The sequence below is a fragment of the Ceratotherium simum genome, chromosome 39 (assembly GCF_057802395.1).
Source record: "Ceratotherium simum simum isolate JZ-2026a chromosome 39, ASM5780239v1, whole genome shotgun sequence".
Taxonomy (NCBI): domain Eukaryota; kingdom Metazoa; phylum Chordata; class Mammalia; order Perissodactyla; family Rhinocerotidae; genus Ceratotherium; species Ceratotherium simum.
In genome coordinates, this window is record NC_141938.1 from 760,521 (window position 1) to 787,621 (window position 27,101).

General features: G+C 46.2%; 1 protein-coding gene across 1 annotated transcript; it reads left to right on the plus strand.

Moving 5' to 3' along the window:
• Positions 1-413: 413 nt before the first annotated feature.
• LOC101401024 (adhesion G protein-coupled receptor E2-like) lies at positions 414-26,209 on the plus strand. The gene is given in 22 exon segments (XM_087425270.1): positions 414-444; positions 3,182-3,235; positions 3,550-3,669; positions 7,455-7,604; positions 7,896-8,015; positions 9,621-9,674; positions 9,982-10,116; positions 13,643-13,798; positions 14,359-14,441; positions 14,443-14,638; positions 15,536-15,579; positions 15,710-15,787; positions 16,204-16,381; positions 19,378-19,485; positions 19,673-19,893; positions 20,078-20,257; positions 21,337-21,534; positions 21,813-22,048; positions 24,241-24,307; positions 24,719-24,810; positions 25,810-25,978; positions 26,063-26,209. Coding segments are annotated over 22 exon segments (2,817 nt in total).
• The last annotated feature ends 892 nt before the right edge of the window (positions 26,210-27,101 follow it).

Below are 27,101 nucleotides of genomic sequence, written 5' to 3' on the forward strand. Positions count from 1 at the left end.
AAGAGAAAAATAAAAAGTTTCTTAAAAATAAATGTCTATTAATAGATAATAGATACATCTGTTCACTCTGAACTAAGGCCATCACGGTGGCAAAAAGACCAGTAGACTGATTCTTTATTTGGGGAGTTATTTTAAAAAACAATCACGTCTTCCTATATCAAAAAGTTTTTAAAACCGCCCTCAGGCAGGCTTTCATAACAAATACTAGTGATGCTGTGCAAATAATTAAAAAATAGAACTGTGAGTTTCAAAGAAGTTAATCATTGGGCAGATTAAGGGGAAGAAAGCATCCAGACCAGTGGTTTCCTAAATCAGCTCATTAGGCACAAGTCATACTTAAAATAAGAAGTCTCTTCACACGCACAGACCAAGATCAGACGTCCTCTGTGGCTGGGCTTGCTGGACTCTGCACCATGAGAAACAGATATCTAAGGTTGCTGCCAGGTAGGAAGAGTTATATCAGTAGAGGTGGAAGACTAAAGCTATCTGGGAACTATCCATCCAATTTGAGAATATTCTCCATTCTGTACTTGATTTCTGGCTTGTTTTCTAACTATCTCTGTAAGGGAGAGCAGGGAAGAAATGTTAAAAAATATATTAGCTCCATTATATTTAGTTCTCAAAGGAAAAAGTCAATGAAACTTATTCCTAGGGCAAAGGTGGAGATTTCTCGTTTTACTGCCTGTATTTTTCCAGGTTCTCCAAAAGCAGAACCAATAGGATGTATATAGAGAAAGACAGAGAGAGAGATTTACTTTAAGGACTTGGCACATGCAGTTGTGGATGTTGGAATGTCTAAAAGCTGCAGAGCGGGCAGGCAGGCTGGAAACCCAGGGAAGACTTGATGTTGCATCTTGAATCCAAAGGCAGTCTGGAAGCAGAATTCCCTGTTCCTCGGAGGAATTCAGTCTTTATTCTCTTAACGTCTTCAAATGATTGGATGGGGCCCATTCACATTATGGAGGGTAGTCTGCTCTACTCACAGTCTCCTAATTTAAATGTGAATATTTCCAAAAAACACCTTCAGAGCAAATCTAGACTACTGTTTGACCAAATATCTGGGTACTGTAGCCTGGAATAATTAATATATAATATTTTTTTCAGAAGAGTAGATAACGAAACTCTCTGAAAACTCTAATGCACTAAGAAAAACATCGTCCTTTATTCTATAGGCTTTCTGTGGGTCATGGAATGATTTGAAGGACAAGAATGGTAAATTAGTAAAAACTGATATTGGTGAGGTCAGCTTAATTCTGATTAGTCTGTATTTCCTTCAGTGCTTAGGATAGTACCTGCTACCAGGTAAGTTAGGTTTTTCTTCTATGTTGTCCTCATTGGTTGTATTTTGTTTCCTGGGTTTTATGAAAATAGCCATATTTCGTATCATCTGCTTTGAGGAACATGATTTTTTTAAGCTGGGCACATTTTGGAGGGTCCATTGTACCAAATGATGTGGCCATTTAAAAGCAATGGAGAGCAAAGTTAGTTTCTTCCAAATGTTTATGTTTTTAGGTGTCTGTGTACAACGTGCTCAGCAGACTAAATGACCTTATTCATACATATGGGACATTGGGACTCATCTGATCCTGCTCTGGTGCCACACTTTAGAAAACAGAAGTGTGGTTGGTGGGGCACCTGAGGCGTGGAGCGCCCGCACCACTTTCCCAAGGGGCAGCTCCAGGCTGGTTTGGACTCAGGCCATCTGGCCCGGGAGCCTGGCCCTCTGCAGCACTGGACAGAGCTGTAGGAGAAAAGGACATTTCATGGGCAAGGAGGGAAGAGTAGGGGTCTAGGACTCTGAGCACTGAGAGGACCAAGGTGAGCGTGTGATTCTGCCGGACCCTGGAGTCTGACCCAGACACAGTGGGTCTCAGGTACCAGGAAGGTCATAGAGGAGCCGGAGAGAAACTCTGCTCTTTGTTTTCTTCCTTTACTCTTTCTTTCCCTTTAGCCAATGTACGTTGTCTCTTTACTCTGTGTCGGGCTCTGTGGTAACCCTTTGTTAGTCTTCACTAATTTACAATCAGAATAAAGCTCTTCCTATCGTGATTACCATTATACCCATTTTTCATCAGGGAAATTGTGGTTGAAAGTTGAGTGGTGCTCCCAAAGCCACGCAGTCACCACGTAGACATCTGGGATGCAGAGTTGAGCATGTCCATCTCCAAATCCATCCTCCACCAGTGTTCTCTGTCGCCTTACACAGTGTGAACTGGCAGCACAGCTTTAAGAGGAATTCATCTTTGTCTTTGCCTAGGAGGAAAGATCCTAAGCGGACACAGATCTTAAAATATTTTCAGAAAGTTTTTGGTCACATGATTGGGATGACAGAATCTAATAGGTAGACTGGTTATTGCCTGTAAAGTAGATTTCATTCCTTCAACTCATAGTGGTTTTCACACCACAAAGCTTGTTGCTCTCAGTGACTCACTTCTCAGGACTGGACTGGGAGACAAAGTGGGAAGGCTGTGCCCTCAGTGAACTGCAGGAGGCCAGGAGCTCAGCTGGGGGAAGCACAGAAGCCGTGGGTGCTGCACCTGGAGAGTCCACTCACCAGGAGATGGTGGCTCCACCTGCAGGCTCCTTAGTTCCCACTCGTCACCTGTCATCAGCTCCCTCTTCTTGATTCCAGAGCTCCTGGCCCTGCTGATAGCACTGTGAGCTAGGGCTCACACTTTGGGCTCTCTGACCCCAAACCCGCGATCTTCTTGTATGCCCAGAAGGATGTACTCTAAACAGAGGGGTGATCCTGGAAGAGAATTCATTGAAGCAGATTTCTGCCATTGCCAGAGACCAAAGAACCTGGGTCTGGGCAAAGGCACCTCCAATCTGAGGACTTTCCCCTTCAAGATATCCCTCTCCACTGGGATTGGCTGGAGTTCCTAAGCTGTGTCCCTGTCATCAGCTGTCTGCGTATATTATGTCCCTTCACCTGTAGCACTTGAGGTTCCACGAGCTCTGTGTCTTTTGGTGACTGTCTCTTCAGGGAGTCCTGGGAGATGGAGGGGAAAGACATAGTGTTCAATTCTGTATAGAGTACAAGATTCTCGGGGAGTCTGCTGGACAGTGGTGGGCTGGAGGGCCAGAGCCACCTCCCCAGGAGGCAATGGCCGTGTGGACAAGGATTGAAAGTGGAGCTCAACTGTCCTCTCTTTGTCATCTCTCTGTTTTTCTGCCCCAGGACTCTCAGTGCTGCTGTTGTTGCCACTGGGAGCTGCAGCCCAGAGTGCTGGAGGTGAGTCACCCGAGCCAGCCCCATTTTGACAAAAGCTGGGGAGTCCCTGCTGGTGTGGGTCTTGTCACCAACAAGGTGAGAAAAGGAGGCTTATTCTGCAAGTGAGACTCAGAGACGGTCCTCTGAAGATAAGAGAAGCTGTTTCCTTCCTCCCTAAATGTCCAGAGTCTTCTGAGCTCTTCCACTTCCAATGGCAGCCATCCCTCCTCTTATGTCCTTTTCTCTACTCTTGGATCCCCAGCAGTCAGAGGGCTTCATCCATTTTTGGAGGCTTCTGACTATGATTTCCATCCCCACTGCTTCTGCCCCGACAGCCTGTGCTCGCTGGTGCCCTCCGAACCCTCCATGTGTCAATGCCCACGCCTGTCGCTGCCTTCTAGGATTCAGTTCTTCATCTCGAGATATCATCACCAGCCCCATGGACAATTGCGATGGTACAAGAACTTGGGGGTGGCAGAGGGGCATATGGAGATTGTGGAGGGGGGGATTGTGGGACATCCAGAGCCCTTAGCCCTGAGAGCAACACAGAAGCACTTTGTCAAGGATGAGGGTGGAGGCAGGGCAGGGGAGGGATGAGGGAAGTGAGCATCAGGTTTCATGATCAGTAGTGGAGTGTTGAGAACTTACACAGTGGAGCTGGGCTACGTGGGTTCAAAGCCTAGCTCTGCCACTGGCTGGTTCTCTGACCTTTAGGAAATTATTTCTCCTCTCTGTGCCTCAGTTTGCTTGTCTGTATGTTAGGGATAATCATTGTACCTACCCCACATGGGTGGTGTGAGATTTAATATTTAGACTAGTACAGAGCAAATTATCAACAAAGGTGAGCTATCATCATTGTTATTGCTGTTATTATTATTATTATTACTATTGTTCTCATGGCACAAAGAAAGGGGAAGAATAATGGCAGAAACAGGAGGAAAGAAGCACCAAGGGCCTGGAAGCTCAGGCTCTCCTACTAGAGGGAGCTCACCAGGAACTCCTGCCTGGCTCACGATCGTGGTCTCCCACCGCGTCCTCGCAGCAGACCCGTGAGGCAAGCAGAGCTAGGATTGTGGTTTTTTCCCCACTTGCACTCATTTCGTCCACTCCCTACCTCAGCCTCTGGCAATCACCAATCTGTTCTCTGTATCTATGAGTTCAGTTTTTCTTTTTTTAATGCCACATATTAGAGAGATCATATAGTATTTGTTTTTTTCTGTTTGACATTTCACTTAGCATACTACCCTCAAGGTCCATCCATGTTGTCACAAATGGAAGGATTTCCTTCTCTTTTTTGGCTGAATAATATTTCACTGTATACATGTACCACTTTTACATTATCCATTCATCCACCAAAAGACACTTATGTTGTTTCCATGTCTTGGCTATTGTAAATACTGCTGCAGTGAGCAGAGGGGTGCAGATATCCCTTCAAGATAGTGATTTCATTTCCTTCGGGTAAATACCAAGAAGTGTGATTGTTGGATCATATGGTAATTCTATTGTTAATTTTTTGAGGAACCGTCACAATGTTTTTTTTTTTTTAAGATTTTATTTATTTATTTTATTTCCTCCCAAAGCCCTATTAGATGGTTGTAGGTCGTAGTTTCACATCCTTCTAGTTGCTGTACGTGGGACGCGGCCTCAGCATGGCTGGAGAAGCGGTGCGTCGGTGCGCGCCCGGGATCCGAACCCGGGCCGCCAGTAGCGGAGCACGTGCACTTAATCCCTAAGCCACGGGGCCGGCCCTCCTTCATACTGTTTTTCATAGGGGCTGCACCAACTTAAATTCCCACCACAGTGCCTAAAGTTTCCTTTTCTCCACATCCATGCCAACACTTGTTATCTCTTATCTTTTTTGATAACAGCCACCCTAACAGGTGTGAGGTGGTATCACATTGTGGTTTTGATTTGTATTTCCCTAATTATTAGTGACGTCCAGTACTTTTCATGTGCCTGTTGGCCATTCTGATGTCTTTTTTGGAAAAAGGTCTATTCAGATCCTCTACTGATTTTTACTGGGATTCTGTAAGTTTTTTGCTGTTGAGTTGTATGAGTTCTTTATATTTTTTGGATGTTAACTCCTTATCAGATATACGACTTGCAAACATTTTCTCCAAAATTGTACATTGTATTTTCATTTTGTTGATTATATAGAAGCTTATTAGTTTGATGTAGTCCAACTTGTCTATTTTTGCTTTTGTTGCCTTTGCTTTTGGTGTCAAATCCAAAAAGTCATTGCCAAGAGTGATGTCAAGTAGCTTACCCTCTACATTTTCTTCTATGAATTTTAGGGTAGTATCATTTTTTAAATTATCAAATTTGGCTCAAAGAGATTGAGTGACTTGTCAAAGTCATACAACTAATAAGGTGGTAGACCCAGATCCAGGTCTAAAACTAAGGGGTTTTTATTCTTCAACAAAGTAGGATCATAAAAGGAAATTATAATATGCAAAAATGGTTAAGGTAGAAAATTTTGTGATGTGTATTTCACTACAATAAAAAATTGGGGGGAAATTGTACTGTTTTTACACAAAGAAATGGTCTTCATCTACTCAGAATAGTCTTAGATGCATATTTATTGATAATAAAAGAAAATATTCCTAATAGGTTTGAAAAGATGAGAAAAAATTCCACTAAATTTTCAGTAGTCTGTGTAGTGGACTTATAGGTGAAGTTTTTTGTTTTCATCTTTTACATTTTTTGTTTGTTTTCTAAGGATTCATGTGTTAGTTAATGTTTGAGGAAAAGTAGTTTGTATCAGAGGAAAAAAAAAGATCTTGTGACTACTGCGCAACCCATCCACAACCCTGGAGGTATTCCTAAAGGTTCCTTTGTGCATTGGCATGTGTGTGTCTCGTGGAGATTTGTAGACATGGTGACCATGGAGGGGAGACTCTGCTGCTCATGTAGCTGTATCCCAGCTCCTTTCTGGGAAGGCATTTGTCAGGTTGAGGAATTTCTCACCCTCAAGTCCTCCCCTCCCACACACATCAGTCCCCACTGTCCCCCACTCAATTCCACCCCATCCTGTCAACCTTGAAGACAGGTCTCCAGCCATCGCCACCATCTGAGGACAGAGGAGGGAAACCCCATTGCCCAGGTGGGGGCTGAACAGGAATCTCTCAGTGCGTGTCCTCTTGCTCCTGTCTTGTCCCAGTGCTGACACCCACAGCCTGGGCCTGGGGCCTTAGAAGGGAAATCTGTAGGTGCAGAGATGAAAACTCTCATCTGGGGGAAAGTAGGTACCTGCGTTGACTCATCATGATGCCGTGAGTCCTGTCAGGCTCTAAAGTTTTTGGTCCCCTGGTTTGATGTACAAGTGCCAAACTTTCTGTCCCTGCCTTTTAATTCATCTTATGTCCCTGTTTTTTCATGAAGCTGTTGCTGTTTTTAACCAACGGTATCCAGCCTCTGCTCTGTGTGTCACTGAGCTTCTCAAAGTAAGCCTGATTCATGGGCATCTTTCTTCTCATGTTTAAAGAACATGGAGACATAAGATGCCAAAAAAAAAAAAAAAAAAAAACACCCACATGACTCAGCTGTGAGAAGCTTAATGCTGCTTCCTCATTTCAAATCTGTGATGGGCTCTGATAAAAGGGGTTCCTTCAAGGGTATAGCAAGACTCCCCCAGAGACACCCTAAAGCATCTGGAAAAGGCCTGACATTGGGAGCTGGAGGAGTGCTTGATGAGGAGTGTGGGGTGTACTTGGGTCACTGTGAGTAAAGGGGGCTGGAAGCCAGCAGTGGGCAGGGGCCTGACCACCTGGCTGTATGCTCAGGTGTGAAATGATGAGTGTGACCCTGGACAGCCCCCCAGCCATGACTCCCTCCAATACCACAGAATCCAGGGCAGCCTTCAGTGTCGCTGTCACCCTGACTAGAGCCCAACCCCAGGTCCCCGATGGTGCAAACAGCAACACAAGGGAGGGATTGGAGCTCAGTGCCTCTGTCTACCCCAAATGGCCAGCAGATGGGATGCAGACCTCCCCCAGCCCGTCATGACACAGCAAAGTGTCTGAATCTGGGTGTCCTCAGACGCAGCCAGAGAACAGAGATGAGCAGAGCAGTCAGCAGACTTTCTGGAGCAGCTGGCTCTGGACCACCCCAGCCCCAAGAGTGCCAACCAGGAGCTGTGTTCTGTGTAGCCCCCACGGCAGGGTCAAGCTGGAGGCCAGGGTCTCTGTCCTGTGGGAACTCACGCCTTTGGGAAGTGATCCTTTGTCCCACTGTGTTGCAGAAATCAGCGAGTGTGAACCGCCTTGGAGAGTGTCCTGTAGGGTATATGCACACTGCCAGGACACAGAGAAAATCTACTGCAGGTGCACCCCAGGAGAGGAGCTTGTTTCTGAGGAAATGTTCACCGATGAGTTTAACAAAACATGTGAAGGTAAGAAGGACCCTGCATCTTCTATCTCCTTATCCACCAGGTTGGGATCACTTGCCCCACTGTCTCCAAGCACCAATGGCCTTGCTGGGCAATTACCTGGTGTCCTGTCCCTCTCAGAACCCCAAGGCCCAGAACCCTCCACAGAGTGCCAGTTTCCATAATTTTGGAAAGTCCCCCTGCTACCTGGCATCTTACTTTTGTAAAACAAAGAGAGGAGTGGCATTCAAGATACTTCAAGAGCTCACATGCATTGCATACCAGTGCAATATCCCTCCTATTCTTCTTCATCAGTGACTGCCAGGATAAGACCTTCCCCCACTGGAACCCACATGGGCTTGGCCATGCCAGGAGCCCTCACAGACCCTCCGGGCCATGATGGACCCAGGAAGCCTGTCCAGAAATGTGGGAGGGGTGAGATTCAAGGGTGGGCTAATATCCCACAGCAGACCTTGACCCAGGACAACAATCCCACCTGGAGAAGATGCCTCCTGGAACCCTGACCTGGCTTCTTGGCTGCTCAGTCTCCATCTATTTTCTACCCTGACCTGCAATAATTTATGTTCATGGACCCATGGGCAACTCAGATGACCAAGACCCCAGAGAATTTTGTGTTGGAGGAGGCGAACCACCCCACACACACTCAGATTGTCCTGTGAATGGAGGAGGCTCCCATCTGGACCAGATGAAAAGAGAAGGCATCACTGGGGACCATTGCACCAGACAGACCCTCTCCTGAGGAGGTCAACCCAGACCCCATGTTGACCCAGACCACTTGGGGACAGAAGATGGAGGCTGAGCCCCACTCAACAGGGCCCCCAGGCTTACATCCCTAGTGGGAGGCCTAAGGCCAAGAAGACAGAAACATCAGCCACCCCTCACCCATCAGCACCTGCTCCCTTCTTTAGTAACCCAGCACTCAAACAAGGCTGGCCTTGCTCAGACATCATTTCTCACCACTTGAAGCCAGTCTAGAGGATGCCTTCATGGGGATCAGAAAAAGGCACCTTCACTGCCCCAAGGCTGCAGGGCTGGACGTCAGCCTCCACTGTCCACCCAGCCTGGCGCCCACTGTCTTGATGCTCCTGGACTGTCCAGCATCATCTTCATCCTCCTCACCCTTTCCTGCAAGCTCCTTGAGGGGCCTGGCTTTATGGGTGGGTCCTGGCCCATCTCCATGGAGCTGAGGTCTGAGTTAGTGTGGATGGGAGAGCGCTGTCCTGCCAAGGTCATCAGGATTCCAAGGAGAACTCAAGCAGCGAGTAGCCACCTGGGGGAGTCAAGACAAAGGTCATCACTGGGAGCCAAGAAGGGTCCTGCTCACAGAATCCTGCATTTTCTCTGGACTCAGCTCCCAGGAAGGCCCACCCTGGCCTTTCTCCAAATGCTAAGGGAGGACACAGGCAGCTGTGATGTCCCCATCCCAGCTGCGAGCTGCCCAGGGAGGCTGAGGGAACCAGGGCTGGCAGAAAGGGAGGATTCAGGCCACTTCCACCCACATCTGGGCAACAGAGCATCTAGGCCGCCACACTCACCCATAGGACACCTCCATGTGAAGAAGAAAAGGCTCCCACTCAGCTGGGAGGAGACAGTGGGGCCTTCTCAAAGTAGATTTCTGCCATCATCAGAGAACAAAGAACCTGGGTCTGGGCAAAGGCACTCCAATCTGAGGACTTTCTCCTTCAAGACTTGCCCCCTCCATTGGGAGAGGTTGGAGTTCCTAAGATGTGTCCCTGTCACTGGCTGTCTGTGTATGTTCTGTCCCTTCACCTGTAGCACCTGAGGTTCTGCGAGGGCTGTGGCTGCTGGTGACTGATTCCTCAGGGAGTCCTGGGAGATGGAAGAGAAAAGCTTAGCCCTCAATTTTGTATTAAGTACAGGAGCCTCAGGAAGGCTGCTGGAAAGCTGTGGGCTGCAGGGCCAGAGCCACCTCCCCAGGAGGCAATGGCCATGAGGACAGTGGTTGAAATTGGAGCTCAACTCTCCTCTCTTAGTCATCTCTCTGGTCTTCTGCCCCAGGTCTCTTTCTGCTGGTGAAGTTGACATGGAAAGCTACACTGCACAAACTTATAGGTGAGTCTGCCCAGCAGCCCTGTTAGTAACATAAGCTAGGAGTGCCTGCTGGGGTCTGGGTTCCTTCACCAACAAGGGAGGGAAAAGAGGCTTATTCAGCAGGTGAGGCTCACTTGAGGACCCAGAGATGGTTCTCTGGGGATAGAGAAGCTGGTTTTCCTCCCTGAATGCCCAGAGTTTTCTGAGCTCTCCCTCTTATGATGGGAACCATCCCTCTTTTCCCTCTCCTCCTATACTCATGGACCCCCAGCTAGCAGCTGGCTTCCACCATTTCTTTGGTCTCTGATAATGGTCTCTGTCCCCACAGGCTCTGCCCCCACAACCTGTGCTCAGCAGTGCCCTCCAAAATCCTTATGTGTCAATACCAATGCCTGTCGCTGCATTCCAGGATTCATTTCTTTGTCTGGGGAGATCATCACCAGCCCTGCGGAGAGCTGCGATGGTACAGGAGCTTGGGGGTGGCAGAGGGGCATATGGAGATTGTGGGGGAGATTGTGGGGCATCCAGAGTCCTCAGCCCTGAGAGCAGCACAGAAGCACGTTGTCCAGGATAAGAGAGGAGACAGGGCAGAGGAGGGATGAGAGAAGTGAGCATCAGGTTTCATGATCAGTAGTGGAGTGTTGAGAGCTTACACAATGGAACTGGGCTACATGAGTTCAAAGCCTAGCTCTGCCACTGGCTGGCTCTCTGACCTTTAGGAAACTATTTATCCTCTCAGTTTGCTTGTCTGTAAATTGGGGATAATCATTGTACCTACCCGACATGGATGGTGTGACATTTAATATTTACCTGTGTGATGAACAGGTAAAGACCAGTACAGAGAAAACTGTCAACAAATGTGAGCTATCATCATTGTTACTGCTTTTATTATTATTATTATTATTATTATTATAGCACAAAGAAAGGGGATGAATAATGGAAGCAAGAGGAGGAAAGAAGCACCCAGGGCCTGGAAGCTCAGGCTCTCCTGCTAGAGGGAGCTCACCAGGAACTCCTGCCCAGCTCACGATCATGGTCTCCCACTGCATCCTCACAGCAGACCAGTGAGGCCAGCAGAGCTAGGACTGGTTTTTTTTTTCCAATCTTCACCCATTTCACACACTCCCTGTGCTCTCATCTCTGACAAAAACCAATCTGTTCTCTGTATCTATATGCTTGTTTGGTTTTTTGGGGGGGATTCCACATATAAATGAGATCATACAGCATTCATCTTTGTTTGTCTTTTTCACTTAGCATAATGTCCTCAAGTTCCATCCATCTTGTCGCAAATAGCAGGATTTTCTTCTATTTTATGGCTGAATAATATTTCACTGTATCCATACACCACTTTTTCATTATCCATTCACCCATCAGTGGCCACTTAGGTTGTTTCCATGTCTTGGCTATTGTGAATAATGCTGCAATGAAAACAGAGACGCAGATATCTTTTCAAGTTTGTGTTTTTGTTTTCTTCTGGTAAATACCCAGACATGGCATTGCTGGATCATATGGTAGTTTTATTTTTAATTTTTTGAGAAACCTCCATTATTTTTTCCATAGTGGCTGCATCAATTTACAGTCCCACTAACAAAGTATGAGGGTCCCCTTCTCTTCACATCCTCTCCAACCCTTATTACTTCTTGACTTTTTGATCATAGCCACTCAGATAGGTGTGAGGTGATATCTCATTGTGGTTTTGAATTGCACTTCCCTGAAGATTAGTGATGTTGAGCATCTTTTCATGTACCTGTTCGGCATCTGGATGTCTTCTTTGGAAAATGTCTATTTAGATCCTTTGCACATTTTTAAATTGGATTGTTTGGTTTTTTCCTACTCAGTTGAATGATTTCCTTATATATTTTGAATGTTAATTGCTTATCAGGTATATTATATGCTAATGTTTTCTGCAAAACATTATGTAGGCTTTTCATGTTGTTGATGATTTCCTGTTCTGTGCAGAAGCTTTCTTGTTTGATTAGCCCCAGGCCTCTATTTATGCTTCTGTTGCCTTTGCTTTTGGAGTCAAATGCAAAAGATCGTAATCAACACCGATATCAAGGAACTTACCACCCATGATTTCTTCTAGGTGTTTTATGGGTTCAGGGTAGCATCATTTTGGTTTTTTTTGGTTTGTTTATTTGTTTTTGTGAGGAAGATTAGCCCTGAGCTAACATCTGTTGCCAATCCTCCTCTTTTGCTGAGGAAGATTGGCCCTGGGCTAACATCCACGCCCATCTTCCTCTACTTTATGTGCGACGCTGCCTCAGCCAGGCTTGACGGGCGGTGTGTAGGTCCGCGGCTGGAATCCGAACCTGTAAACCCCAGGCCTATGAAGCGCAGCACACACACTTAATCCACTACACCACCGGGACAGCACCACCATCATTTTTAAATGATCATAATTGAGCTCAAAGAGATAGGGTGATTTATCCAAAGTCACACAATTAATAAAGCAGTAGAACCTAGATCCAGGTCTGAAAGTAAAGAGTTTTCATTCTTCAATAATACAAGATCATAAAAGGAAATTATATTACTTAAAAATGGTCAAGAAGGAAATTTTTATCTTTTATGCATTTTATGAGAATTTTAAAAAGTAGGAAAAGGGAGAATTACATGGTTTTTTCAAAAAGAAATACCCTTCATCTGCTCAAAGTAGTCTTAGATGCATATTTATTGAAAGTAAAGGAAAATATTCCTAATATGTTTGAAAAGATTTTTAGAACCCCTAAAATTTCCAGTCATCTGTATAATGAACTTATCTGTAATTTTCTTTGTTTTCATTCTTTACATTTTCTTTATTTTCTAAGTATCTATGTATTATTTATTGTTTAAGGAAAAGTAAATTTTATCAAGGGAAGGAAAAGATGGTGTTGTGACAACAGCCCAGCCTATCCATGACCCTGGAGGTGTTCCTAAGGGTTCCTTTGTGTGTTTGCATGTGTGTGTCTCATGGAGATTTGTAGACTGGGTGACCACGGAGAGGAGATCCTGCTGCTAATGTAGCTGGATCCCAGCTGCTTTCTGGAAGAGTGCTTGTCAGGTTTAGGGATTTCTCATCATTGTGCCCTCTCCTCCCACACACACCTCATGCCCAACTGGCCTTGAGTCAACTCCACCCTTCCTCTCAACCTTGAAGACAGGTCCCCAGCCATTGCCACCATCACAGAACAGGAGGGAAGCCCCATTGCCCAGGTGGGGGCTGAACAGGAGTCCTTCAGTGTGTGTCCCTCCTGCTCCTGTCCTGTCCTTGTGCTGACACCCGCAGCCTGGGTCTGAGGCCTTAGAAGGGAAATTTGCAGGTGCAGAGAAGAGAGCTCTGATCTGAGGGAGGCCAGTTGCCTCCCCTGACTCATCATGATGCTGAGAGTCTTTTCAGGCTCTAAAGTCTTTGGTCCCCTGTTTGGAATGTACAAGGGCCATTCTGTCCCTGCATTTTGATTCATTTTTGTGTCTGTGGTTCTTACTAAGTTGATGTTGTTTTTAGCCAATTTGTCCAGCCCCTGCTCTGAGGGTCCATGAACTACTCAAAGGGGACCTGGGTCATGGGCATCTTTCCTCTCATGTTCAGAGAACTGAAAGAGATAAGATGCAAGAAAATACACTCTGTGACTCATCTGTGAGCAGCTTCATGCTCCTTCCTCATTTAATATTCATGACAGGCTCTGATAAGGGGGGACTTCCCTTAGGGGTAGAGATAGGAAGACTACCCCAGAGGCATCCTGGGACATCTTGAAACGGCCTGACATTGGGAGCTGGGGGAGTACCTGATGAGGACTGTAGGGTGTACTTGGGCCACTGTGAGTAAAGGGGACTGGAAGCCAGCAATGGGCAGGCTCCTGACCACTTGGGTTTATCCTCAGGTATGAATGAGTCCACCTGGGCATGAGTTCTGTCATGTCCCCATGACTGGGTCAGGCTGGAGGCCAGGGTCTCTGCTCTATGGGAACTCACACCTTTTGGAGGTGACCCTTTGTGCTGCTGTGTTCCAGACATCAATGAGTGTGAAACTCCCTCGACAGTGTCCTGTGGAAAATTCGCAGATTGCCACAACACGGAAGGGAGCTACTACTGCACGTGTAGCCAAGGATACAAGCTTGTTTCTGGGGCAACATTATTCTGGAATGAAAAAGAGAACACGTGTCAAGGTAAGAACCACTCCGCATTTTCCATCTCCTCGTCCATGAGGTTTGATGTCATTCACTCCACTTTCTCCAGGCATCAGAGGGCCGTCCTGGGCACCTACCTGATCCCCCTCCCTCTCAGAACCCCAAAGCTCAGGACCCTCCACAGAGGGTCACTTTTGGAAGTTTAAAATATCCCCCTTGCCCCCCTGGCATCTTATTTTTGTAAAACAAAAGAGAGGGATGGCATTCAAGATACTTCAGGAGTTCACAGTGCATCGTGTTTCAGCACAACATCCCTCCTCTTCACCATCACCAGTGACTTCTGGGATGATGCCGTCCCCCACCAGCACCCACATGGGCTCGACCACACCAGGAGCACACTCAGACCTCCCAGGCCATGATGGACCCAGGGACCCTGTCCAGAAACCTGGGAGTGGTAAGATTCCAGGGTGGGTCCACCTACCCCAGCTGGCCCTGTCCCTGGCCAACAACGCTGAAACCCTGACCCCACTTCTCAGCTGCTCAGCCTCCCTCTAAATCCCCACACAAGGCTCTGCCCCGACCCTCCCCAATGATTTCAGTTGACAAGCCTGAGGGCAGCATAGATGACCAGGACCCAGGAGAATGTTGTGTCGAGCCTGAGCAGGGTGACAGGGACCCACCACACACAAACGCATCAACAGTCAGAACAACAGAGAAGGATCCTGTCAGGACCAGATGGCAACAGAGGGCATCCTCAGGTACCATTGCCCCAGGCCCAACCCTCTCCCAAGGAGGTCAATCCAGGCCTCATGGGGGCCCAGAACACTGGGGGACAGAAGACGGGCACCTCCTCAGGGGGTCCACAGGTATGTGTCCCTGGTGGGAGGCCAAGAGGTCTGATGACAGCAATGACATACAGCCCTCACCCATCAGCACCTACTCCCTTGTCCAGCCAACTTGCCCTCACCCACCGCTGGCCTTGCTCAGATGTGAGTTTTCATCACTTCCTGCCAGGCCAGGGGATGCCTTCATGGGGATCAGAAAAAAAAGAACCCAGGGCTGCCTTGCTGGACGTCAGACCCCACTGTCCACCCAGACCTGGTGCCACTGTCTGGGTGGTCCCGGCCTGTCCAGCATCTTCTTCATTCTCCCTGCCCCAGCCCTATGGCCTCATCCTAGGAATCCTGGCTGAGGGGCACTTCTTGGTCCATCTCTATCAAGCTGTCTCAGAGTTAGTGTGGCTGGGAGAGCACTGCCCTGACAGGGTCCACGGGATTCCAAGGAGAACTCAGCCAGCAGAAGCCACCCAGGGGGAATTAGGACAAAGGCCATCATGGGAGCCAAGAAGGGTCCTGGTGGGGAAATGCTGCACTCCAGTCCCAAGAAGGCCCACCCTGGCCTTTCTCCAAATGCTAAGGGGGGACACAGGCAGCTGTGACGTCCCCACCCCAGCTGGGAGCTTCCCAGGGAAGCTGAGGTCAATGGGGCTGGCAGACAGGGAGGACTCAGGCACATTCCACCCACATCTGGACAACAGAGCATCTAGGCCACCACATTCACCCATAGGATGCCCCCATGTGTAAGAAAAGGCATCCACTCACCAAAGGCTTCTCTGCCCAAACTGGGGTCTCTGAATAACCAAATGACCATGTACCTGGCCTGACCTGACCCCAGACCCCTGCCCTCAATGCGCGCGCACACACACACACACACACACACACACACACACACAGAGATGCTCTCGCATCTAATGTACCACTGTTCTATCCCCTGCAGGGACATTCCGCACCTGGAATCCACCCCGTGGAATCAAGAGCCAGGTGAGTGGCTCCAGCAGGGAACAGAAGGAAGGAAATCCCTCAGCACAGCACCACAGCAGCCATGCGTTTTCCCCAAGCTCCCCCACCCACGCGTGATGCTCTCTAACTCCCTCCTTTCCCCTCTCCCCAGCGTCTCTCCCACTTCTTTGGAAGAGTCGAGGATCTGCGCAGAGACTTCAAGTCAGTCCCGGCCCAGGACACCATCCAGGTGAGGGCAGGACCCAGGGGAGGCAGGGGGAGGCACCCATAGAGGCGGAGGAAGCTGTGGTCTGGTAGGAGGGGGACCCCAACACAAGGGCGCCCTGCTCAGAGGCCCCACCTCTCCTGGGGGGTGGGACGAGCTGACAGCAAGTATTTGTACTCGGTTAGACACCCATGTGCACCTGCTGACACCTTCCCTCTTGCTTTCCTGGACTTTGGGTTTATAGCATCCTTGGCATTTATGAACAGGGTTGAACTCTGATTGGCTGGATTCCAGGGACAAAGACCCAGGGAATCCCATCCAGTACCACCTTTATCCCCAAATAGATAGTCTCTAGTGTCTGTTCTCTGTGCTGAGTGGGCGGGGTCTTCATGTAGACCCTCTGGCCCATGGCCCACTGTCTCTGTGTCCCCATCCCCCAGAACCTCATGCAGGAGGTGGATGTTCTGCTGGAGACCCCAGGGGGCCTGGAGACCCTGCCCCGCTCAGAGCAGCACTGTGTGGCCTCTAACCTGCTCTTTGGCCTGGAGGATGTCCTGAGAGGGCTGAGCACTGCCCTATCCAATGGGTCATTGACCTTCAATTCATCTGCAGGAACAGGTAAGTACCCGGGTCTGCCCCAGGCTCCTGCATGACCTTCTCCACCTCATTCCTTCCCAACCTCACTGGAGTCGAGTGACCACGCTTGTATCTCAGTGTTACTCTCATTAACAAATGTTAGAAGGAAATGAATAAATTATTCTAAGTGAAATAAGTCAGATTGGTATTTGCCAGAGTTGAGGGGATGGGTGAAATGGATGAAAGGGGTCAAAAGTTACAAATTTCCAACTATAAAATAAATAAGTCATAGGCATGTAAAGTACAGCATGGTGACTATAGTTAATAATACTGTATTGCATAATCAAAAGTTCCTATGAGAGTAAACCTTAAAAGTTCTTACCACAAATTTAAAAATTTTTGTAACTACGTATAGTGATGGATGTGAACCAGGCTTATTGGGATGATCATTTTGCAATATATACAAATATCAAATCGTTAAGTCGTACATCTGAAATTAATATAATATATCAATTATGCCTCAATAAAAAAAGAAATGAATAAAACTGTAAATAATATGCATTTTCATTGTAAATAAAATTATGAGCAGATTAAATAAAGAATTTAAGGTAAAATAGAAATGACTTCAAAAGAAAACAATTTGTTTAATTTAGAAGAATACACATTTAATATTATTTGATATTTATGTGTGATTTATTTTATTGAGGTAAAATTCATGTAACATAGAATTCACCACGTCAACCAAAGTGTACAATTCAGTGGCATTTAGTACATTCACAGAGTTGTGAGCCATAGTCTCTATTTCTGAATTATCTTCATCACCCAGAAGTAAGCACTGCACCTGCTAGGCAGTCACTCCTCATTCCTTCTCTCCCCCAGGCCCTGGCAACCACGATTCTGCTTTCTGTCTCTATGGATTTGCATATCCTGGACATTTCACATGCATAGAATCATAGGACATGTGATCTTATAGTCCAGCTTCTTTCACCTAGCATAATGTTTTCAAGATTCATTCATGTTGTAGCATGTATTGTATCTCTTTCCTTTTTATGGTTGAATAATATTCCACTCTGCATGGATATACCACCTTTTGTTAATCCATTCATCCATTGATGGACATTTGGTTGTTGCCACCTTTGGACTATTTTGAATAGTGCCACTATTAATATTGGTGTACAAGTTTCTGTTTGAATAACTTTTTCAGTTTTTTGGAGTACATACTTAGGAGTGGAATATCTGAGTGATATGGTAATTCCATGTTCAACTTTTTGAGGAACCAGGAAACAATTTTTCCAAAGTACTATTTTTCCACTTTCCACTTCCACCAGCAATGTAACCAGGGTTCCAATCTCCTCATCCTCAACAACATTTGTTACTTCCATTTTGTTTCATTTTTAATACAGCCTTTCAGTGTATGTCAGCTAACATCTCATATGGCTTTGATTTGCATTTCCTGGTGGCTAATGATGTTTCGCATCTTTTCATGTCATCATTGAACATTTCTGTACCTTTTTTGGAGAAATATTTTACTCAAGTCCTTTGCCTATTTTTTAATTCAGTTGTTTGGTGTTGGTTGTTGAGCTGTAAGAGTTCTTTATATATTCTAATACTAGTAGACCCTATGAGACATGTCATTTGCAAATATGTTCTCCCATTCCACAGATTGTCTTTTCACTTTCTTCATGGTATTTTCACTTCAATGAATAGCTGTTTCCATGTTTACGAAGTCCATTTTATCTATATTTTCTTTTTTTTGCTTGTGCATTTGGTGTCATAACTAAGAATCCATTTCCAAATGCAAGGTCATGAAGATTTACCTCTATGTTTTCTCCTAATTGTTTGAGTTTTAGCTCCTAAATTTAGGTCTTTGACGCATTTTGAGTTAATTTTTGTGTATTGTGTGAGGTAGGGGTTCAACTTCCTTCTTTTGCTTGTGCATATCCAGATATCCCAGCACCATTGAAGAGACTATTCTTTTCCCATTGAAGGGTCTTGGCACTCCTTGCTGAAAATCAACTGACCATAGATGTATGGGCTTATTTCTGGACTCTCAATTCTGTTTTATTGGTCTATCTGTCTATTCTTATGCAAGTACCATAGTGTTTTGATTATTGTAGGTTTGTATTAAGTTTTGAAATCAGGATGTGTGAGTCCTCCAAATTTGTTTCTCATTTTCAAGATTGTTTTGGGTATTTGGGCCCCTTGCAATGCCACATGAAATTTGGGATGAGCTATTCCATTTCTAAAAAAGATGAATTAATAAAATGATGTTGGAATATTGATATGGATTACATTGAATCTGCAGATTATTTTGGGGACTATTGCCATCTTAATAATATTGAACCTTCCATCCATGAACAAAGGATGTCTTTCCATTTATTCAGCATTTTTAATTTCTTTCAACAATCTTTTGTAGTTTTCTATGTACAAGTTTTTAGTCTCCTTGGATAAAATTATTCCTAATAATTTGTAGAATATATTTGCATCTATGTTCATAAGATATATTGGTCAGTGGTTTGTTTTGTTGTGATGTCTTTATCTGGTTTGTTTTCAGGGTTATGGTGGCCTTGTAGAATTATTTAGGCTGTGTCCCTTTCTCTTCTATTTTATAGAGGAGTTTACAAAGGATTCATGTTAATTCTTCCTTAAATGGCTGATTAAATTCACCAGTGAAGCCATCTGTTCTGGGCTTTCCATTTTAGGAAGTTTTTGATTAGTGATTCTCCTGTTACAGGGCTGTTCTGATTTTCCATTTCGTCTTAAGTTTGTTTTGGTAATTTGTGTGTCTCTAGGAATTTCTCCATTACAACTAGGTTATCTAACTTGCTGTTGAATAATTGCTCATAGTATTCTTCTATACTCCATTGTAAATTCATATGCTACACATACATATATATCATTATTATGTATATCAAATACCATGTGTAATATTATTACTATGTGTACCAATAATACCATTATGTGAACATAATACATAGTATATATGTACATACACAATTACTAATCTAACTCCTTTATGTAACTGACACAACTCATAGAATTGTCCCTGGAGGTGCTGGAGCAAGGAGACAGGAGTATCACCTTGAGTCAGAATCAGGCAAAGATGCTGCTGAACTGGGACCTGGTGCAGGAATCTGGTGACTCAGGTAACAGCTGAGATGGGGAGAAGGTCACTGAGGCTTCACAGTGGGACAAGTGCCGAGGGATGTGACATATAGAGAATTAAATGCTAAAGGGAAGTGTGGGGTGTTGTGGGGCCACGAGGAAAGAGTCCATCTGAAGAAGAGGCCCTGTTAGGAATGCTGAGATGTCAATCTTGCCCTCCTCCTGCAGGCCCTTCTGTGGTGGGCCTTGTCTCCACTCCAGGGATGGGTAAGTTGCTGGCTGAGGCCCCCCTGGTCCTGGAGCCTGGGGAGCAGGCCGTTGTACATGAGACGCATAAGGACTTGCTGCAGGTAGTCTCCCCTGTCCTGCTCTCAGATGTCGTCACCGCCTTTATGAACAACAATGACACCCAGAACCTCAGCTTCCAAGTCACCTTCGTCTTTAACCATGTGAGTCCAGGTGGGATGGGGGTGTGGGTGTGGAAGAGGTCTGAGTCCTGGTCATAGCCTCGGGGTTCAGGGAGGCTCCCCTATGGGTGCATCATCTCCCCAGAAAAGCACTACATGAGCCAGGTTAGGTCATCATTTCTGAACACCAGAACCACCAGCTCACACCTTCACCCTGTTCCTACAGTCAGTGACCCCTGGGCCAAGGCAGAAGGTGTTCTGTGTCTTCTGGGAGCATGGCCAGAATGGAAGTGGTCATTGGGCCACCACAGGCTGCAGGGTGGTGGACACCAGAGATGCCAGCACCACTTGCCAGTGCACCCACCTCAGCAGCTTCGCCGTCCTCATGGCCCACTACGATGTGCAGGTGAGGGCCCTGAGAGGGCTGCATTCAGTGTGCATCTCACTGTAACAAATTCCCACAACATAGCAGTTCAAGCAAACCACAAATGTATTATCTCCCAGTATCTGAAGGTCAGCAGTCCTCCGTGGTGTAGCTGGGTTGTCTGCTCAGGATCTTACGAGGCTGAAATCATTGCATCAGCCAGGGACACAATCTCATCTGAGGCTTGGGGTCCTCCTCTAAGGCCCCTAGTCGCTGGCAGAAAACAGTTCCTTTCGGTTGTCAGACTGAGGCCCCACTTTCTTGCTACCTGGCAGCTGGGGACCATGCTCAGCATCTGTGGGCTACCTGCATTCCTTTTCACGTGGCCCTCTTCTAGGCTCTTTCACAAGCTATCAGTGTTCCTTTCTGGAGGCCAGAAGCAGAAGCTCCCTCACATCAAAATTCTCTCAAACTTTGAATCTTGTTCTCCAGGAAGTGTTCACATTTCTTAAGGGCTCACCTGATTAGATCAGGCCCACCAAGGATAATCTCCCTCTCTTAAAGTCAGTTGATGTAGCACCTGAATTCCATCTGCAAAATCCTTTCACAGCAACACCTAGTCTGGCTTTTGATTGAAAATCTGGAAGAAGGTATTGTATACCATGGGGTGAGGATATGGTTGCAAGATTAGAATTATGCTTACCACAGGGGTCTTTAGTACAGCAGTGCTCAGGGGCTGCAGAAAGGAAGATCTGGTGATGGCAGAGGTCCGAGGGGGCCGGGGGGCCAGTGAGCACAGGTGGGTTAGGAGCCATGTTGGCCTCCTCCCCTGGGCAGATGGGCTGCTGACTTCCTCTGGATCACAAAAACCAGAGACTCAATCAGGTGGCCTCTAAACAAAAATAGGCCCTTGTGAGTCCAGGGCTTGGTGCAGGGTCTGAGTTAATCAATTCAGAATCCCATAGTATTCTAACATTCTGAACCTCTGGGTACTTAGCCATAAACATCATAAATTTACCTGGCTCCTCCATATCTAATTTTTCTATGCCCAAAAATAAAAATAAAAATGGTGGAAGCAGGAGCAGGAAGGCGTGACTGTGGATCTCTTTGCTGGGTCCCAGGAAGAGGACCCTGTGCTGGCTGTGATCTCCTACATGGGGCTGAGCCTCTCTCTGCTGTGCCTCCTCCTGGCGGCCCTCACCTTCCTGCTGTGCAGAGCCATCCAGAACACCAGCACCTCGCTCCACCTGCAGCTCTCCCTCTGTCTCCTCCTGGCCCACCTCCTCTTCCTCACGGCCATCGACCGAACTGAGATCAAGGTACTGACCCTGTCCCAGTGGACCCTCTGCCCTGCCCCAGGGGTGCTGAGTCCACGGAGCCACGCTGCACTGGACACTGTAATAAATGATCTTGTGTCTCGGGGAAGGTGAGGGGTGAGTAACCTGTTTCACATTGACTGATGCAACTGGAAGACAAACCCTCTCTGACAACTCCTTCATGCTCCTCAGAGTCCTCCCCAGGGGCAAGGTGCAGGAGAGGTCCTGGGCCACCCTCCACCCTGACTGTCCCTCCTGCTGACACCTGCCTCCACCCCCAGGTGCTGTGCGCCCTTATCGCAGGTGCCTTACACTATCTCTACCTGGCCTCCTTCACCTGGATGCTGCTGGAGGGCCTGCACCTCTTCCTCACTGCTCGCAACCTGATGGTGGTCAACTACTCCAGCGCGAGCAGCTTCATGAGGAAGTTCATGTTCCCTGTGGGCTACGGGGTCCCGGCTGTGATTGTGGCCATTTCTGCAGCATCCAGGCCTCACCTTTATGGAACATCCGCCCGGTAAATGCAAATTCCCTCTGTCCTTGTCTTCTCCAGCACGACCATGGCCATTGTAGAACCAACAGAGCACTTTACTTTCACCAGAATATGACAGGCAGAGAAAAACTCAGTAGTCACTCCAGAGATGTCTTCCTGGTGTCATGACTGTGTTCATTGGAGTGACTGTGTTAAGTCCTTAAGATTTAATTGTTTTAAATGTTCATTATATTATGTTAATAATGATATATTTATATAATATTGTGCTTTTTATTAACTAAACACCAATATAATATTGATGATATATTAATAATTATAAATTAATATATAGTTAAAATATATGAGTTGACTGGTTTTGATGTTTTAGATTTGATTACATTAAATTTTAATTTTTATGTTATATTAATGACTATATTATACTAATGCCTATAATACATAATGTCAATTGCATTTTATTATTAGTAAATGTATATTAATATAATATTCATTGCATTAATTGAGGAGACTGTTTTAAATCTTCTAGAAAGCAAAACTGAAATGAAAAGATCACAATGGTTTGTGTAATCTACTTCTTTCTCAAAATTAAAAAAAGACAGTTAATTTAGACAACGAAATTATTGGTACCAGAGCTAAGATTGATAAATCACCTCTGATGTGCAATCACTGGTCTGAATATTTTTCACGTATCAGCTCAATCATCGTCCCAACACCCTCTGAGTTAGAAACTAGTATTATGCCAATATTACAGATGAGGAGACTGAGGCACGAAGAGATTAATTGACATGGCCAAGATCACAGAGCTGGCTGGAGGCAGAGGTGGGATCAAATCCCATCTGACACTCACAACGTAGTCCTATACTGATAAGTTAATGTTCACCTGCGTCAGATGAGCATGGACCAGCTAGCCTTCCTGGATAGCTTACCGTAAAAGTCAGAGAACTTTATCTGAAAAGGCCAGATAGTAAATATTCTGGCTTTTTGGGCCGTACGGTCTCTGTTCGAACTGCTCACCTCTGTCCTCGTAGCACAAAGGCAGCCATAGACAACACGTAAGGGAGTGAGTGCAGCCGTGTCCCAGGAAAACACATCCACAAAGTCAGGTGGCAGCCCGACTTGGCCACAGGCTGCACTTTGCCGTAGCAGCTTCCTCTTCCGTTCTTCCTAGTGGATCCACCTCTCCATGGTCCTCACACCTCCCTCATCACTCACAGTCCCCTAATTGGGATCAGATTCCAATTCTGTCATTTCTATCAGTGTGGCCTTGAGTTACTGCCTCTGTTCCCTTCAGCCTCAGACATCTGACCTGTGACATTTGAGTACCTATGTCCTCGTCAGGAATAAAGTCTCTAATGCACAGGAGCCCTGCTCAGTACTCTGTCAGGGTAACTGTTACTTTCTATATTCTCTGCTGTCATGTCCCAAAATCTCTCACCTTGTCTACACCTACCATGTACTCATCCTTCATGTCTCAGTGTAAACACAATTCATTTCTCTCAGGGAACCTTCCCAACTCTCTGAATCTCTACACCCCAGACTAGGTTGTGGTTTCAGCTCCATGTTCTCACAGATCCTCGGACTTTGATCATAAAGCTCGTCATCTTGACTGTTTCTATTACCTGATTGTTGACCTTCCACCCAGCTGGGACCCCCCCAGAGGACGGAGACCACTCTATCTTAATCACGACTGGGGCTTCCGAGATAAGCACAAATACTGATATAGAGGACACACTCCATATTTGTCAAATAAGCCATAAATTAATTTATCCATTGATTCTTTTTCTTACAAAGTTTGTATTTTTTTCTGTCAAGATTTCTGGGGGCCAAGACTTAAAAGAAGTTTTTTAAAGGAATTTAAAAAAGAACATTTTGTTAAGGTATCATTGACATGTAAAAAGATATACGTATTTGATGCATACCACCTGATAAGTTTGGGGACAAGTATAGACATGTGAACCCATCACCACCATCAAAACTATATACAAGGTTCAGTTATACAAGATAAATAAGTTCAGGAAATCTACTAAAGAGCATACTGCCTATAGCTAATAATATTGTATACTTAAAATTTACTAAGTGGTTACATCTTACGTTAAATGTTTTTTACCCAAGGAAAGCAATAATAATAATAATAATTGGGAACTGAGGGATATGTTTATTTATGGATTCTTTGAGCCATAAAGGCCAGCATGTTCTTGGATCTCTTTCATCTTTCTTAGTTGCTGGCTCCACACACATGAAGGATTTATATGGGCCTTCCTTGGCCCTGTCTGTACCATCTTCTCTGTGAGTATGGATGACATCAGGGCCTCCTACCTGCCCAGCTGAATGTCATTAAAAGACCAGGTGTATAAGGAGGGTTATGGGCAGAGTGAGAAATTGTTCCAGTTTCCCAGGGCTGAGGGGGGCTCTCAGGATGCAGAAATTTCAGTTTTAAAACAAGGAATGAAGTGCTTCCTGAGACATGGGACTTTTCTTGCTATATCATGGAAATTCCTATGCAAACTGGGACAAGTTGGTCACCCAAATTACAGGACAAGAAGGTGCCTGAGTTACCAAGTGTTAGGTCTGATTTTCTAGGACTGCTGTGAAATACGAATCTTCTCACTTGCTGGGTTAGGTGTTGGATGAGCTAGGAGGAAGGTTGAGCAGATGTGGAATGTATTTAGTATGCCTTGTGGGGATATTCTTCTGCAGATCAATTTGGCTTTCTTTCTGATGACCTTCTGGATTGTGAAAAACAAGCTCTCCTCACTCAACAGCGATGTGTCCACCCTCCAGAACACGAGGTGAGGATGGATCACAGGGCGCACACCATCCCCCCCACACCAAGCATGGTCCAGGAGCAAGGCCATATGGCCCCAAGCTCCTGAAGTCCTTTCACGGGGACTCTGAGAGGACTGGAGGAGAGAAGTGCACCCACTCTTCTTGGAAGTCAGCTCTGATACTGTAGTTTGCTGCTGACACCCAAGCCAAGGGCATTCTGTCCATCCATAACCCCCAGCATGAAAGCACCTGAGCTCCACAGAGAATTGACTGTGTTCTGATAAACAGGGACTACTTTTGTGGCTCTATGGAAATGGTCCTAAGAACACTGATACCTTCATAACACACGGAGGAAATCCCACCACTGTTCCCAGTGCCCAGCATGCCCTTTCACTCCCACGCCTATATGCATGCTCTTCCCTCTGCCCTCTCCCACTCTTCCACCTGAGGAGATCAGGCTCCTTTGCCACTTATTACCTCTTCTAAGAGTTTGGGGGTGTCCTTTGCTTTCCTCAACTTTGCACAGAATTAAGGTCTGTATTCGGAGCAAAGGCTGCTCTGGGTCAGTTCATGGAGAAGGTGAGCAGGGGAACAGTACTGGAGGGGACCAGGGCAGAGTACGTTGCACGTCACAAATGTTGTAAGTGACCATTTGTTTTCATCCTTCTACTAGACTGTGAGGTCTGTGAAAGCAGATGTCTTGCCTTCGTTGTTGTCAATGCCCAGGCCCCAGCGCAGGGCCAGGTGCACAGAGGGTCCTTAGTACAGCTGGTTGAATGAAATTCGGGATCTCCATGAAACATCATGATGTTTCTGAAACCCACATGATGAGGTGTCACTGCCATCCTCAGTCCAAGTCAAAATGCCATCCTAGACCCGAATAGCAAGTCTTTTTAGGGAATCATAGACAGTGGAGGTCAAAGTTGATCACACTTAGTCAGAGGATCCATGGAGTGGAGATAAGAATGGTTTGATTGTGTTGCTCTGGGTGCATCATGAGCCTCCTTCCTCCTCCTCCCCAGGATGCTGACATATAAAGCCACAGCTCAGCTCTTCATCCTTGGCTGCACGTGGTGTCTAGGAATCCTCCAGGTGGGTCCAGCTGCCCACGTCATGGCCTACCTCTTCACCATCATCAACAGCCTGCAGGGCGTCTTCATCTTCCTGGTGCACTGCCTCCTCAGCCAGCAGGTACCAATGTGTGACTCCCACTCAGGACTCTTCCCATCTCACTCCTCTCAGTGAGCTGATCCAGAGCCTGCTTTGTCTCTGCAGGTCCAGGAGCAATACCGAAAATGGTGCAAAGGGGTCAGGAAAACCAAAGCCGAGTCTGAGAAGTACACGCTCTCCAGCAGGGCCATGTCTGATGCCTCCAGACACAGTGTGGTAAGATCATACACTGCTCCCAGAGCATTTGACTAACAGATCTGCTTGATGAGCACATGCCTCCCATGTGGGACCACCTGGGTATACAGCAGGGGATGCTCTAGGACAGCCCACACTTGTTTTACTGCTGGACTCATTCAGACACTTCCTGTCGTGAAAGGAGGTCTTCCTGCACTTTTGTACTGTGTTTCTATGTTTACCTTGACCCTCGCACGTGGCTACCTTTTTCCTTCATGTGTAGAGCACCCACCTTGTGAGAATTGGTGCATGTGCTTTTTAATTTTCCTTGGTGAGAAGATGGAAAACACTTACTCATAAGCAGAGAAGGATGCTATAGTAAGCTCTATAGGCAGGAACTAATGATCTGAAGAAGTGATGCATGAGTTTCTCAGAGACACAGCGCCATCCTTTCTCCCAAGTCATTCCATGCTACCCCTCTATAAAGAACAGTAAATACATGGTATATATAGTCATAAAAGGAAAGCAAAATAAGTATTAAGTTGGATTTGAGACTGTCCATGAAACCTGCAACCGTTCCTGGTGTTATCAGCACACACAAAGCAAAACCAGGAAGGAGAATCATAGAGGAGATAGAAGAGATTCCAGCAATGTGAATCATACCAATCATTTGTATTTTGGGGGTTTACATAACTTTTTCTCATATTTTTCTTCACATGATCTTCACGTCAGCACTTGGAGGTAAGTTTTATTATGTTCCCACTTGGTAGGTGAAGAAAGTGAGACTTATGGGGTCTGTATGTATTGTGCAGGGACTTCAGCCGATTCATTCTTTCTCCCAACTTTCATGAGCCCCCCACTCTACCTTGCAAGCCTTCTGCATTTCTCTCACCTATGTACTTGTCCGCCATCCACAACTGCCCCTTCCCAAAATCTCCACTCCTCAGAGGTCTCATCCTTCTAATTCTTT